The sequence below is a fragment of the Pteropus vampyrus genome, unplaced genomic scaffold, assembly GCF_000151845.1.
Source record: "Pteropus vampyrus isolate Shadow unplaced genomic scaffold, Pvam_2.0 Scaffold3, whole genome shotgun sequence".
Lineage (NCBI taxonomy): Eukaryota > Metazoa > Chordata > Mammalia > Chiroptera > Pteropodidae > Pteropus > Pteropus vampyrus.
The window spans coordinates 22,056,689-22,073,427 of record NW_011888784.1 but is presented as its reverse complement, the minus strand read 5'-3'; the positions used below and the strand labels follow the sequence as shown (position 1 = coordinate 22,073,427).

Sequence of the window (16,739 nt, the reverse complement as noted above, 5' to 3'; positions counted from 1 at the left end):
ATATTTGGTATCAAATAAAAAATAAGTTTGGTATATATATATCAATTATATCTCAACAAGGAAAAAAAAAGTTTAGTATTATAGGCCAAAGGGTATCAAGAGCCATTTCATTGATCTCTGGATTTCAATTCTAATCACTCATCTCTATTACATCTCTCAGATTCCTGGCCTGTATAACCCACCTATTATTTTTCTTTTCAATATAAACAAAAATTCTGCATGCATACACATACCCTTTTATTTTTTTTATCTCACATACATTGTGCTTACCGTTGTCAAATACTATTCTACACCTTTTATAATTATTAACTTATTTAACTGCGGGTCTTCTTCCCCAAAATCAAATAATCTTAATTGATTCTCAATCTATAGAAATTAGGTTTGGTTTAAAAACTGAGAGAACAATTTGAGACCTAAACATTTCACGGTGGATTCCCAAGACTTTCTCTATCAGTCTCTACCTTGTCAACTGCTGTATTTAAGAAAGATGGTGTTGGCAGAAAAGATTTCCAAAGGTTTTGGGCCTCTCCCCACAGTTCTCACAATAAATTTTATGCTTTTAGGTGAAACAAAAAGTAGTTACTTCTCATAACAAAGCTGAATATTTCAAGTTTAAGCTAATAATCCTCTTCACCAAGCAATTTCCTATCCCTTAGAAAATGGCTAACTAATGGGAAAGTCACCTTTGGATACCCGTATGGTTAGACTTAAAAAAAAAAAACAACAAATCTGCCTTGATTGCAAGAAAGATTAGCCTGCAGGTAGTATTAAGAAGTCCTAGGGTTCACCTATTTCACATTTCAATAGTATATTACCTAAATAAAGTTTAGTACCCATTTACACAAAGTGACTCCACTTTTTAAAGACACATTTCGGAATCTTTTCTCCCATGATCACAAAAGTGCAAATTGTCTTGCTATAAAATTACTAGTGGCTCAAGTCACATGAATACTTTATTTTACACAATAGTCTTATTCATGAGATGTACTTTTTTTAAAAAAAAAAAAGAAAAAAAATCACTCCTATTTTAAATGCACCAAAGCACCTCTACTTAAAGGAGACTCAAGATGAGTGTTTTTTGAAATAATTTTTGCAAATGATCACCCCCTGTATACCTCATAGAAACTTAAAAATGTCATGAGCTGTTGCTCTCACTCTACCAGGTAACTTTTGGCAACAGAAGTGGAATTTTCCAATTTATAAAATCTATTACAAAATTAGGGCTCAAGTTAGTAGGGACCTTTTACAGAATCTGCACTCTAGATGTTAACTATTTACTAAATTAATCAATGGAGTTATTTTTAATTTCTGGATAATTTCTTTACCTTAACTATTACAGGTAACCAAACCTTATACTGGGCAGAGAGATCATATGATACCAGGCAGAGAGATCATATGTATCACGTAGCTGGTGCACAGTATTATATTAACAATTATACCACCACCAGGAACTGTCATGAAGTGAAGCTCATTAATTGACTTCTAAAAAGTCTCTTAATTTTAATTGGACTTTCTGTGAAGTAACGTTTCCAAACGTTAGGTATTAGCACAAGGGAAGCAAGGCTGAAAAAACTGAAGGTTCAGTAAGCTCGGGGAATGATCTTTCCTGGACTACTGCCAACAAGAGCCAGATGCAGAGGCATAATAAAAATCTGGGAAAACTGAAAATCTCGGATTGGGTTTCTTCCCTTTAAAAAAATGTGCAAAACTAAAATGTGATTAGTCATGCATCCCTTCAAGGTTGCAGGAAATCCACTTTCTGGCTCCACAGTGATTTAAACGTGAGAAGGGGGAATAGGGTTTTTGTTGTTGTTTTTCTTTTCCCTTTTCCCGAGCCCTGTGACTTAAAAACAGAGGAGTCTCAAGAGAGAACACGAAAAGGAAGCAGCGGGATCGCTGGGTTTTAGGATTTGGCTACTTAGGGGAAACGTGATCCAGACCTGCGTAGATGCCTGCATCGCCCCAAGCCAATTAAGCCTGGGGATACCACCAATCTATATCACTTTCCCCATCTGGCCCAAGGAGCCCAGAGAGCCCCCAGACCGGCCAAGAGCTTGCTCTTTTGCATCTCAAGGTTACATGACAGCGGGCGCGCGGAGCAGCGGTAACAGCCTAGAGAGGAGCTGACGAAGCTGCAACTGGTGCGCAGGCCGCCAGCCTCACCCGCTCCCAGGCCCCACTTCACCTCGTACGTTGGAAGTCAGACTCATGGCGCCGTCACTTGCAAGGCGTGTGCACAGGACACCGAACACAAACGGGCTAGCGCAGAGATATGGATTCAAGGTGCGAAAGGCGTCCTAAGGGCATCGACTCCAAGCTGTTACCGCGCAGGCGCCGCGGCAGTCCGTAAGCACGTGTGTATTATCCACCCAAGCTAATGTTGAGCATGCGCAGAACTACGTTCCGGGCCTTAAGGAAGTGTACAGTCCGGATTTTGACAGCTGCAGGAGGTGGGAGGAGGAAGAGACCTAGAAAGTAACAACCGAGTTTGCGCAGTCTTGAGGGGCGGGGTCCTGGAGCTCATGGGCAGGGCCTTGAGAATAGGGAATCCAAGCCAGGTTTTACGTCTCTCCCAGGTGTGTGGGTTTCTCCAGCAGTGGACAGGTGTTGTTAGTAGGACACAATCAGACTTCTAAGATCTTACCAAAAAATTTCTTGTTTCGTCCGGTATCTGTTTCGTCCGTCTACCTTTTACATAAAATGCCAGTGGCAGACACAGGAATCAATTTTAGAGTCCCATTCTAGAACCTCTCCTAGCTACCAGGGTACACCTCTTCTGCCTTTGACCCAGTTAGTCATCTGTCGTTGAGGACCTTGGAACCGGCACTAAGGGTCGAATGGGAGAAAGGAATAAAACAGCTTTCTTCACACACACACACACAAAAAGTATCCACTTAAAAAAATGAATTAAGATTACCTTCTGCAGTCTGAAATCATTATCAGTTCCAATTTTTTTTACGAGCCGTTTCGAGTCACCAATTTAGGGAAAGTGAATAGGATTAACTTGAAGGGTGTTTTGAAGGTGCTTCTAAAGGAGCTGCCTGTTTTTACTCCTATCGTTTGTGTGTGGGGTGAGAGTTGGAGAGAGTTGATTGCAGTTAAGGGGTCCCCCCCCACCCAAGCCATCCTTGGCACTGCTGCTGTCTCTTAACCGTCCTAACACTTGACTGACCGTTCCTCACAAATGGAAGCCCCGGGGCCTTTGAGCCGACGCCGGGAAGCGCTGAAACGCGCACTGAGTGAATGAAGGCACAACAGCATTGATGGCCTCGTAACGCGGGCCCCGGGTGGGGGTGTGAAAGTCTCAGAGTGTGCGCGCCCGAACCAGGTGGCTGTCAGCTGGCCCGGGTCTCCCAGTGTCCCCGCCCCGGGGGTCCCGTCGGGCGGCCTCTGGGCATGCTCAGTAGCGTCGGCGGCCGCGGGTCGCGCAGTCGGAAGCTCGCGGCGGCGACGGCAGTGCAGGCGGCGCTGACGCGCATGCTGCAGCTGAGGGGACTGGAGGACGGCGGGAGGGGGCGGGGGCGCGGGAGGTGGGGCCGCCGTAGCCGTCAGGGCCCTGGGGAGCGCGGGGCGCCGCCGCCGCCGCTCCTCGGCTCGGTTCCGTCTCTAGGGCCGCGCCGGGGCTGGCAGCTGCGGCGGCAGAGCAGCAGGAGCCGGAGCCGGGATCCGCGCTTCGCCGAGAGTTGGACAGGGCAGCGCCCGCGCCTCCGCGGCGTCATGGACCCCCTCCCCGGGCCTCAGCGGGCACCCGCCGCGGGAACCCCCGGGCCTCCTCGCGGCCGAGCCTGAACGACCCCCGGGTTCTCCGGCGCCCTGTCTCTCCACTCTGTTTTTTTTCCTGCCCTTGCTGCCGCTAACGCTTCACCTCTCCGTTATGGCAGCGGAGCCACCATCCCCCATCCGGTTTGAGGCACCCGGCCCCCCAGAAATGCGGACCCCACCAGCGAGCGAGGCCGTCTCCGAGAGCACCCCGAAGCCGGGGGGCGGCAGGCTCCACTTTCTCAACGGCTGCGTACCCCTCTCGCATCAGGTGGCTGGACACATGTACGGGAAGGACAAAGTGGGTAAGTGGGGGTGGCGCGGGGCTCGCCGCTCCCTTTCCGTGTCCGCGAGCCCCTGGCCCACCAGGGCATCCTGGAGCCGACGGCCAGTCTGGACGCCCCTCTGGGTCTGCACGCCGCATTCCCGGCCTTTTCCATTCTCCTCTAGAGCCTCGAGACCCGTGCAGCAAGGTTTCGAAAAGTGGGGCGATTTCTAGGATGTGGGGCGCCGGGCTTGCAGCAGGAGGTGGCGGGGAGAGGAGTGCTTGGTCTCCTCCCCAGGGAGGATGGGTGTTGATTGGAGACGGCGTTGTTAGTGAAAATAAGGAACTTCATTTTTACTGGACGGGGAAGTAAATTCTCCCCTGAGCACAAGGTCTGTTTATTATACTCGGGTAGCTATTGCAAAAGAACAGGAATGAAATGCAGATGATGCTAATCTAGTGTTTCTTTTCAGTGCATAGCTGGAGGGAAGGAAAAAACAGGTTTGTGTTTTGTTTTGTTTTGTTTGTTTTTTGGAGAGCTTGTCTTGGCTTATCCAGGATCTCTCCCTATCTCCTGGAGAGGTTTTTCTGATATTTCGTGGATTTCTCCTGGAGGTATGGTTCCTGTAGTGCTGAAATTGGGATTCTTGATAAGAACACCCTTTTCTTATGCTAGAATGGTACACAAATCAGACATTCAGTTATTCTTGATCATCTGAATAAGACTGTATCCTGGCGTGTGTAATAAATTTTTTCGAACTTACAACGTGTAAATTACAATGCAGGGGCTATCCCAGTTTATTATATTAGAGATGTAAAAGTTCATTTTAGGAACTGTAATTCACCTAGCTACTCACTGGTTCCTGGGCCATGATTACTTAGGAAATATGATGGATGAGTGTGTGAGTAATGCGGGTCTTAGACCCAGAAGCCACTAAAAACAGTTTGGTTTATGCTGGGAAGATGATTTTGGTTTAGGCTGGTAAGATAATACTGACATTTTTAGACGAAGTAACTGAGGCCAAGTCTGGTTAAGTGACAAGCCTGAAGTCACACAGCTACTTCCTATGAGTTAGAATTGGGAAACCAAGGGTCCTGCTTCAGAGCACTGTTCTTCACCCACGGTGTGGTGCTTGTGATGACAACTCAAAGAAGGATTTTCGAAAATGGATGAGTACTCATTTGAATGTTATTTCTCAAAGAGCAACATTTCTCACTATTATCTTTATCTACTTTTCTCGTTGAAAGTTAGATGTTAACGATGTTGTCATGTAGATTGTGTGCCTTTCTCCCCACTAAATTTTGAGTTGAGGTCAGAGAACAAATCTGTTTATTCCCATAGCCTTGTACACTGGGCTGAGTTAAACTCTGGAAAGAACTAAAGAGTGAAAATTGATCGTTTCTTTTAGTACACCAGATAAGGAAACAAATATTCTCCAGGTGCTTAGCATAGACATATTCTCATGTGTGTCACTTCTGGTAATGAAAGTTTCAGTACTAACGCAATTACTGTTAATAGATTTACATGCATATCTATTTGTTTTTATTTATTGTAATGATGGTATTCCTAATAATATTTTAGAGGCCTGAAAAAAAAATCGTTTTTATAAAGATCCCTAGACATTGACTAATATGCTAAGGAGAATAGATAAAAAATTCCCAACAAACACAATCTCAGTGATTGTCACTTACAAGTGTAACAACTGCTTATCGAATAGTGAGCCTATTCAGAGTTATCGCTGACTCATTACAAATCTGTTCATTACAAATGTACCCTGAATGTGACTTAAAACTACATTGCAAATAGTGGCTAAAAGAATTTGTCACTCAAATTACCTAATTAAGGGAGTAGTTTAGATTCTAGAGGAAAGAGTTCTTAATTTTATTATTGCATTAATTTAAAATACTTTTTAAAAAACGTTTTAAGATTCTCTTGATTAAAGGATTGTCTTTGTATCACCAGTGCCCAGTGCCTCAAACATACTGTGCTAACAACTTAATATTTGATTAATTTAATTCTCAGTTACTTAAGTCTTGCTTATATTAGTAAAAGGACACCTGAATGATGATCTTTCCTATTCATGAAATGTATAACAAGATGGTCAGTAATTCAGAGTTCAAGAATTTACGTCTTTCCACTATTAAAATACTGGAAAACTATAAACCATTTATAGTGGTAAAGTACATCATGTAGATCATACTTGGGTTTGGCTGTCAACTGAAATTCTCAGAATAAACTTTCTCAAAGATGTTGTGTGGATACTTTTTTTAATGTTTGTTAGTATCATTAAGTAACTAGCATTTTGTTGAGGTGGATGAAAAAGGGGTTCTATGGAAAGTAACCTCACAGGGCATATAACTAGGCATATAACTTCTTTAATAAAAGGGTTATCTTTGCCTTAAGCAAGCCCTGTTTATTGTTTTCGTGCATCTAGGATTAACAGACCTTTGAAATAATGACCCTCAAAAGAGCACATAATCTTGTTAATTATCCGGTAATCCAACCCTCCCCACCTTGCTTTCTTCCACCTTCATGTAATCTTCCTTAATTTCAAATGCATAAAAGAAACTAAACCGCCATTCTACAGATCATTTGAGATCTTGCCTCCCCTCAATTGTCAGTTTTGGCTCGAATCCTCATAAAAATTCTCTACATGTTTGGATGTTTCTTACATTGACATTGGCTTTGTTAAATTAAAAATTAAAACCATGGAAACAATAGCATAAAGGTACTTGAACAGAAAGATCTTGTTATAGTTAAGGGACAAGAATGTTATAGTTCTGATATCAGAATTATATTTTATGTTCTTCATTGAAATCATATTTCATCAAAATGCATTGAAATCTTATTTTTTTTAATAGCAAATGCAGTACATGATCTCTCAGGTAAAAAATTCAAACAATAAAACAGTATAGTAGTGCCCTTCCCCCTACTCTCTCCCTCTCCCAGGGAGCTAGGAACTGTTTTGGCTGTATCCTTTCAGACCTTTGTTTCTGGGCACATATATAAACACATAACACAATTCTGATTTTTTGTACAGATATATCAGCAACTTTTGTTTCCAGTCTATTATGTAGTATATCTATATTTTTGTAGTTATGCTATACTAATTTTAAAAAATTGTTGTATTCTATAGTATGGAAATCAATCAGAATTTATTCCTCTAATGTTGGATTTTAGGTTTCCACATTTTTATTGCTATTATAAGTTATGTATTAAACATTTGTGTACATTATAGTTTACCTTGCACATTGCGTAACTTTTTCTAAACAAAAGTTTCACAAAAGTATAATTGCTATCAATTTAAAATCCCAAAGCACACCAAAGTTAGCATAAAATCCTTTTTTCTGTTTTAATACTTACTGTGTACCATTAATATGTTTCAAAAGTCCTTAACGTTTTAAACAAATAGTTGAAATCTGGTATTTGTATCCTGATCCAATTTAGGATATAGAATGAGTTAGTCTTTATGGAACAGCAGATTTTAAACTGGTACTGTTTTGGAAGAAAAACCCACAATCACTTTTTTGGTTTACTGGTCTATTTTATTAGATATCCTCTGAAGCTAATTGACTTAAAATAATTTCAAACTTATAGAAAAGTTGCAAGAACAATACAGAAAACAATATTTTGTTGATACTTTTATTATCTCTGTGAATTTATTTTTTCTAAACTATTTGAGAATAGGTTGCATACATCATGCCCTTTATACATTAATACTTCAATATGTATGTCTGTAACCACAGCATATTTATCAAATATGGGAAATTTAATAGTGATATAATGCTTTTATCTATAGTCCATATTCTCATTTTGTCAACTGTTCTAATGTCTTTCATCGTATTTTTTTTTTTTTCGGTACAGAATCTAGTCCTGGATCACTCATTGCATTTAGTTGTCATGTCTCTTACAATCCTCTAATTTGTATCAGTTCCTCAGCCTTTCTCTGTCTTTTAGAACATTGTCATTTTTGAAGAGTACAGACTCTTTATGAAATAAAGAATAAAAAGTATAGTATATTACGAAATGTTCTTTATTATTATTATTATTTATTTATTTTTAGGCGAGTCAATTCTTGGTTGACCTCACAGATTGCAAGGACCTTGTCAGTTTACAATCCCTTATTTTTTAATTTTTTATGCCTACAGCAACCGATATTCCTAGGTGGTTTCTCATGCAAATACTAATGAAGTCCGACCTTGCTTAGCTTCCGAGATCAGACAGGATCGGGCTTGTTCAGGGTAGCGTGACCATAGACTGAAATATTCTTTAATTTGGATTTCTGATGGTTTCTTGGGATGGGATTCAGGTCATGCATTACTGGCTAGAACATTTCACAAGTGTGTCTTTAAGGTATCACAATGTTCATCTGCCCATTCTTAATTTTGATCATCTGGCAAAAGTGTGGTCTTGCTTCTCCAGTAAATTAATATTTCCCCCCTTGCAACTAATAAGCATCTGTGGGAAGACATTTTAATATCATGCAGATATCTGGGTCCTCATAGTTCACCCTTAGATTTGACATCTATTGATGGTTCTTGCCTGGAGCAGCCTTTATTCTGATAGTGGAAAAAATTCTGAATTCCCCTTACCCCAATTCTACCTCTTCTTCTATTTTAACAGCATTCTGTTATAGGAAATAGCCCTCTCTTTACTCCTATGTATGTATGCCCTTATTTATCATCAGTTTGGACTCATAGATTCTTATTTTATAAAGTGTCATAACCCATTATAAAACTTATTTAATTCTACTGTTCCAGTTATTCCAGATTTGGTCAGTGGCACTTCCTTTCTGTTACAAGTTATTTTAGACACATTTCATACTTTCCCTTCCCAACTCTAGAATCTGCCATTTCTCTTAGGATCCCTGGTTCATTTTTAGTAGGAAATGGTATTTAGAAACCAAAAACTGGATGTTAGGTGTGCTCTTTTCTATTGGAGTGCCCTTTCTTCCAGGCCTTTTCAATGGCCATAACTAAAAAGTATGTATAAATATACTAGATACCATAATTTCATACCGATACTTTCGATTTCATTCCAATTCCCTAGAGTTCTTTCTTTTGTTTTCTGATTATAAATTTGTATTTTCTATCTATCTTAATGAGAACCCTGTGACTGTTTTGTAACTACCAATTTATACTTCTTAATCTCTTTACCTTTTTCACCCAGTCTCCCAATTCCTCTCCTATCTCACAACCATCAGTTTGTTCTCTGTATCTGAGTCCATTTCTTTTTTGTTTGTTTGTTTATTTTGTTCTTTAGATTCTACATTTAAGTGAGATCATATGGTATTTGTTTTCTCTGTCTGACGTCATTTAGCATAATATTTGAGAGGTTATTTTACCCCCTCTTCTCTACGGTAATATTCTTTTGAAGTACAATTAGATTCATTTGTTTCTGTTTAAAATTAGTTCCCTTCCTTCATTTTTGTTTATTTAGCTAGGTATTTTTCAATGCCCATAAAATTACATGCTTCCAAAAGTCAAAACTATACAGAAAGGTATATCAGAAGTGTCACACCATTTCCTATCACTCTACCCCATTCTTCAACATCCCTTGTAGGTAACTCATTTTATTGCTTTTTGATTTTTTGTTTCCAAGTTTCTTGTTGCAAAAATAAGCAGATCTATATTTTCTCATTTCCCTTTCTGACACAAATGTATTGCGCTATATAAACTGTTTTGTAATATGCTTTTTAAATTTAACAATATATCCTAGAAGTCAGTAGGATTAACTGATGGAGTGCTTCATCTTTTTGTTCAGCTCACTTATACTCTGTTGTGCATTATACCCCATTTTTTCAGTCAGTTCTCTGGATTTACTTTTGGACTTTTATTTATTTTCACTGATTTATTTGTTTTTCCTAGCAGTAATGCCTGATAAGTCTAGTACTCACCTGGCACTATATAGTTATTATAATATTATTGACTATATTTCCTATGCTGTCCTTTACATTCTGTGACTATTTGGTAACTACCAATTTGTACTTCTTATCCCTTCACCTTTTTTACCCAGTCCCCCACCTCTCTGCCATCTACTAACCATTAGTTTGTTCTCTGTATCTATGAGTCTGTTTCTGTTTTGTTTGTTCATTTATTTTGTTCTTTAGATTCCGTAATCATCAGAGAAATGCAAATTAAAACCACAAGGAGATATCACCTCATACCTGTCAGAATGGTTATTATCAATAAATCATCAAACAAGTGTTAGCGAGACTGTGGTGTAAAGGGAACCCTCATGCACTGTTGGTGAGATTACAGATTGGTGCAGCCACTATGGAAAACAATGTGGAGGTCCCTCAAAGAAAGACAAATAGAACTACCTTATGACCCAGCAATTCCACTTCTGGATATTTATCCGAAGAAATCCAAAACACTGATTTGAAAAAAATATATGTACCCCTATGTTCATTGCAGCATTATTTACAATAGCCAAGATATGGAAGCACCCTAAGTGTCCATCAACAGATGATTGGATAAAGAAGAGATGGTACATTTATACAATGGAATATTAGTCAACCATAAAAAAGAATGAAATCTTAACCATCTGTGATAACATATATGGACCTAGAGGGTATTGTGCTAAGGGAGTAAGTCAGAGAAAGACAAAGACCATATGATCTCACTTATATGTGGAATCTAAAGAACAAAATAAATGAACAAACAAAACAGACACTCATAGATACAGAGAACAACTAATGGTTACTAGATGGCAGAGAGTCGGGGGGCTGGGTAAAAAAGGTGAAGGGATAAGAAGTTAATTTATAGTAAGTCTCGATGTGTGAAAAAGTAAACATCCCACTTTGTTTTTCAAGATTGTCTCGACTTTTTCTGGCTCTGCATTTCCATACAGATTTTAAATTAACATGTCATTTTCTCTAAGAAAAGTGATGAGTTTTTTTATCTGCTTTGAATCTATAGACTGCTTTAGTGAGAATTAATTTCTTAATACCAATACTTGAACATGATATATCTTTCCATTTATTTAGGCCTTCTTTAATTTCTCTTGGTGAATCATAGTTCACTAAAATTTAGTGTAGGGGTCTTACACAGCATTCAACAGATTTTCCCTAGGTATTTATTGGTACTGGAAATTATATTGCCTTTTTAAAGAATTTGTTTTGGAAAAATTTCAAACTTATGGAAAAGTTACAAGACTAGTATAATGAACTAATATATACCATTCATCTGGATTTACCTATTAATACTTTGCCACATTTGCCTTATTCTCTGTAGTATAGGACAATGATTTTACATATTTTACATGTAAAAGACTAAATTCTAGGCATCATGATTCCTTTTCTCTAAATAAGTGTGTATGTATCTCCTAAAAATAAGAACTTAATCATGGTAAAATTACCAGATTCAGAATATTTAACATTTGTCTTTAGCCATTATTCCTATAATATCCTTCCTAGCAATTTTTTCCCCATTAAGGCCTACACATTGCATTTAGTTGTTATGACTCCTTAGCTATCTATCATTTGGAGCAGTTTTTCACTTTTTTTTGTCTTTCATAACTGAAATATTTGAAGAATATAGGCATATTGCTTTTAAGAATTTTCTTTGATTGTTTCCTTATGATTGGATTCAGACTAATGTATTTTCGGTAAAATACTAGGAGTTGTGTTCTTAGAGCATCATATAAGACCTAGAATGTCAGTCGGATTACTGGTGATGTAATTTTGATTACTGGGGTAAGTGATATTTGCCAGATTTTCCACTGTTATTTTTCCTACTGTAATTTAAGTAATTTAGAGGAATATTTTGAGATGGTTAAATATCCTGTTCCTCATCAGAGTTTTCACCCAGCGTTAAAAGCATCCATTGACAATATTTGACCAACTCACTGCTATGACAGTTGCAAAATGGTAATATTCTGTCATGCCTGTTACATTTGTTAGTTGGCATGCTCTAAAGAATAGTTTCTCTCTCTCTGTCTCTGTCTCTATCTCTCTCTGTCTCTCTGTCTCTCTCTCAGTCTCTTCTTCCCTCTTTCCCCCTCCCCTCTCTCCTCCTCCCCCTCTTCCCCTCTCAGTTCCTCTCCCCTCACTTCCCTTCCTTTCTTTCATTATTAGGAATGACTAATGAATTTTTCTAACTTAAATGCATGGATCTTAGCCATTATTTTTGATGCTTATTTTGATGCTCATGTTGTCCCAGATTTGGGCAATGGGAGCTTTTTCAGGTGGGCTCCTGTGTCTTTTAAACATTTTCCATTTTTTTTTAAAAGTATTTTCTTGCTTTCTGCCATAAAAAGATGTTCAGTGTTCATCTTGTACTTTCTCTGGCCCAGCCCTGGAATGGGCCATTTTTTCTTCAAGAAACTGGTTCCTTTAGGAGTAAATGATGTTTAAAAACCACGATCTGGCATACTAGGTATACTCATTGCTCCTTGGGTGTGGTTGCTGTTTGTCCTTTCAGCAGATAGGACTAAGACATACATAATTTTATTTTTAAAAAATTGGGTTCATACTTATACCTATAATTTAAATCTAATACCACATGGTTCTTTGCTTCCCCTATTTTGTATTTGTAGCTCTCTCTTTTCTCACTGAGAACCCTGTTTCACCAATACATCAATATATTTACTCATTTTGAAATATTTAAATGAATCTTTCATTCATGGAATAAAGTCTACATAGTTAGAATAAATTAACCCGTACATATTGCTAGATTAGGTTTACTAATGTTTCATTAATTATTTCTATGACTCTGTTCATTTGAAATAATTGTAATTTTTTAAAGCCTTTGATGAGTTTTTTAAAAATTAAGACTATCTTGGCTTTGTAAAATGTATGGGGAAATGTTTTCTGTTTTCTGAACAAATTTGCTTAAGATCGGTATAATGTTTTTCTGTAAATGTTTGATAGAATTTACTAGTGAAGCCATTTCAGCCTATGGTTGTCTCAGGTTATTCAAAATAATGAATTCATTGTTTTTCATAGACATAGGACAACTCAGATTTTTCATTTCTTGTATCAGTTATAATAATTAGAGTCTAAAGGAATGTATTCATTTTATCTCAGATATTGGGTTTATTGATATGAAAGTCCTAATTCTCTTATGCTTTTAATGTTTGTAGAATTTGTAGTGATATTTCATCTTTTATTCTTGATAATGATAATTTATGTTTTCTTTTTATTGGTTCGTTTAATTAGAGGTTTATCAGAGGACCTTTTAGTTTCATCGATATTTATCCATTATCTATTCTTATTTATTTATTTATTTATTTATTTTTTTGCTCCTCTCTTTTCACATATTTGGGGTTGATATGTTCTTTTTCTAGCATCTTAGGTTGGAACCTTCTTTTTACTTTTCTAATACAAGCATTTAAAACTACATATTTTCACATCTACAGCCATGCCACCCAGAACACGCTCAATCTCGTCTGATCTTGGAAGCTAAGCAGGGTCAGGCCTGGTTAGTACTTGGATGGGAGACCACCTAGGAATACCAGGTGCTATAGGCTTAAAAAAAAACTGCACATTTTCCTCTAAGCACGAAGTGGTACTTCAGCTGCATTCCACAAATTTTGATATATTGAGTTTTCATTATCATTTAGCTAAAAATATTTTCTAATTTTCCTTGTGAATTTTGATTCATGTATTTAGAAGTGAGTTTACTTTTTATCTATTCGGTATTTTCCCAAATATCTTATTGTTATTTTCATTATGGTCAGATAATATTTTCTGTGATTTTAACCCTTTTAGATTGTAGACTTGTTTTTGTAGTCCAGCACATGGTCAGTCTTGGTAAATGTTCCATTTGTACAGGAAAAAAACAATCTGTTGGATATAGCATTTTGTAAGTGTCAGTGTGGTCAAGTTGTTTGATATTATTGTTCAAGTTTTATATATTATTAATATATTAAGGTTCTGTATGGTTTTATCAATTATTGAGCATTATTGTAGGCTTGTCTGTCTTTTCAGGTCTCTGTTTTTGTTTCATGTATTTTGAAGATTTAATATTAGGTACACATATTAAGGATTGTTTTGTCTTAATAAATAGACCTTATCGTTTCAAAATGTTCCTCTTTATATATGATAATCTTTTTCTTGAAGTCCACTGTGTCTATTAATACAGTCTGATATATATTATACCAACTTTCTTATGAATAGTACTTGCTAGGATATCTTTTTTTCCATCCTTTTAATTTTAACCCATCTATGTCTTTAGATTTAAAATACCTAGGAATTTTTTTTTCATACTGTTTGGGATTCTCTGAATTTATTGGCTCTATGGTTTTGTTTTTCATTAGTTTTAGAATATGTTAGCCATTGTCTTCTTAAGTATTTCCTTAAACTCTGACTTAAAATTTTTTTTCCAGTCTTTTTAAATAATTTGTTTACATGAATAAGATTGTAAAGAATATATAATTATTTTAGCACATATGTGTTTTATTATGTAATGTACTTAATAATAAAAGCAGTGTATGTTCATTATAAAAACTTATAGAAAAAGTTACCAGAAAAAGGAAAAATTGCCTAGAATGTTTCATCCAGAGATAGAAATTTTAACATGCATTTATTTTACATAGTTGTAACCCTGCTGAATACACAATTTTTTTTATTGTGGCAAAAAAAAAAAAAAGCAGCATAGAATTTTCTGTCTTAACCATTTTTAAGTCCATAGTACAGTGTTAATGCAGCATATCTCTAGGACTTTTTCATCTTGTAAAACAGAAACCCTATAATCATTGCACAGCGAATCCCCCTTTCCCCATCCCCACAGCCTCTGGAAATCAGCATTGTAATTGCTGTTTCTAAAAGTTTGACTACCTTAGATACCTCATATAAGTAGAATCATGCAGTATTTGTACTTTTGTGACTGGCTTATTTCACTTAGCTTATGCCCTCAAGGTTTATCCATTGTTGTAACATATAAAATAATTTCCTTCTTTAAGGCTAACAAATATTCTATTTTTATATATATACATATATATATATATGTATATATATATATGTGTGTGTGTGTGTGTCACATTCTTTTTTTATTTATCTATTGATGGACATTTAGGTTGCTTCTACCTCTTGGTGATTGTGAATAATGGCTGCAAAGAACATGGGTGTACCTTTTTTTTCCCTGGGATTCTAATGATAGTTATCTCAGACTGTATTCTACAGATCTTGAATGCTTTCTTCTGATTTTTTTCTACTCTCTCTTTTTTTTCTTTGTGTTTCAATTTGGGTAATTTCTGTCGACCTATCATCAAATTCACTGACTCTTTACTATTTTGTGTCTACTGGTGAGCCCATAGAAAGCATTTTTTGTCTCTGTTACCACATTTTTTATTTCTACCATTCCATTTAACTCTCAAAATTTCTCTCTGCTGAAATTTCCTATCTTTTCATTCATGTTGTTTACCTTTTCTGTTATAACCTTTAACATTAATTATGGTTATTTTAAGCTCCTTTGATAATTCTAGCATCAGTGTCATTTCAAACTTCTGTCTGTTGCATTCTCTCTTGACAGTGTTTTTTCCCTTGCCTTTTCATTTATCTTGTAATTTTTTTACTAAATTCTAGACATTATGTGTAGGACTGAAGCAACTTAGGCAAACAGTATTTATACCTGAAATTAATATACTTTTTCTGCTAGGTTGTTAATGTTGGTCGTTGAGCCAGTCTAATCAGAAGTAGAACCAAGTTTGAATTTTATTGTTGTTTTGGTTACCTTCTGTTATGGACTGAATGTTGTGTTCCCCAAAATTCATATGTCGAAAAACCAACCCCAGTATGATTATACTTGGAGATAGAGCCTTTATGGAGGTAATTAAGATTAATGAGGTCGTAAGGGAGGATTAGTGTTCGTATAAAAAGAAACACGAGGGAGTGTTCTCTCTCCTTCCCTCCCTTCTTCCCCTGCTTCCTCCCTTCTTACCTTCCACCTCCCCCCACCCCCGCCCCCCCTCAATGTGAGGACAAAGTGAGAAGGCTACAAGCTAGGAAGACAGCTCTCTGGCACTTTGATCTGGGACTTCTAGGTTCTAGAACTATGAGAATATAAATTTCTGTTGTTTAAACTATAGTCTATGGTATTTTGTTATAGAAGCTTGAGCAGACTTAATCCACCTTCAGTGTATGACGAGTGTGAAGTTCCTCTGTTGTAATCTTATGTTTAGAGTGGAGCTGATTGGCCAAATAATTTTTTTCAGTATTCCTGTTTAATCTTCTGCTTTAGGTCTTTTTTAGAATTTCTGTTTCTCTCCTAAAATACCTCATCAATTCAGCATTTATATCTATTTTTTCCTATAATTTCTTTAGCATTTTTATAATTGTTTTAACATCCTTGTTTGCTACTTGCAATTACTTGTAACCATCTGTTACTTACAAATCATCTGTTAGCTTCTATTAACTGTTTTCTCTTGATTATGCATCACATTTTGTTGATTTTTTTGATGTGTTTTGTAATTTTTAATTGGATTTTTCACATTTTATTTAAACAGTGGAGAATGAAGTGCACTATGTTTAGCTTTGTTTTGATCCACATGGAATCTAAGCCCTTTCCTCTGTTAGAGTTAGAGGCTGATAAGTAATATTCCTTCTAGAATTTAGTTGAGCTATTGCTGAGCTACAGTCTTAGATTCAGTACATCTGTTATTGGCTCAGTCTTCCAAAGTGCTTTGCGCGCGCACGCGTGCGTGCGTGTGTGTGTGTGTGTGTGTGTGTGTGTATCTCAACAGTTTTTCAGCTGGGAGGAATTTGGCTGCCGT

At 37.1% G+C, this 16,739-nt stretch overlaps 2 protein-coding genes and 1 pseudogene across 3 annotated transcripts in view; 2 read left to right on the top strand and 1 right to left on the bottom strand.

The window, feature by feature from the left end:
- Positions 1-2,364, bottom strand: part of CISD1 (CDGSH iron sulfur domain 1) — a 21,268-nt gene extending 18,904 nt beyond the window's left edge. Inside the window, exon 1 of the mRNA XM_011362121.2 lies at positions 2,186-2,364. Within this exon, the coding sequence (XP_011360423.1) occupies positions 2,186-2,210 (25 nt within the window). The 5' untranslated portion in view covers positions 2,211-2,364. The remainder of the gene's footprint in view (positions 1-2,185) is intronic.
- Positions 2,365-3,517: 1,153 nt separating this feature from the next.
- IPMK (inositol polyphosphate multikinase) overlaps positions 3,518-16,739 on the top strand; it is a 46,689-nt gene continuing 33,467 nt past the window's right edge. The window contains exon 1 of one of the 2 annotated variants that reach the window (XM_011362097.2): positions 3,518-4,064. In XM_011362097.2, the coding sequence (XP_011360399.1) occupies positions 3,875-4,064 (190 nt within the window). In that variant the 5' untranslated portion in view covers positions 3,518-3,874. The remainder of the gene's footprint in view (positions 4,065-16,739) is intronic. The other variant, XM_011362106.2, reaches the window with a different exon arrangement.
- On the top strand, positions 13,378-13,496 carry LOC111741826 (annotated as a pseudogene).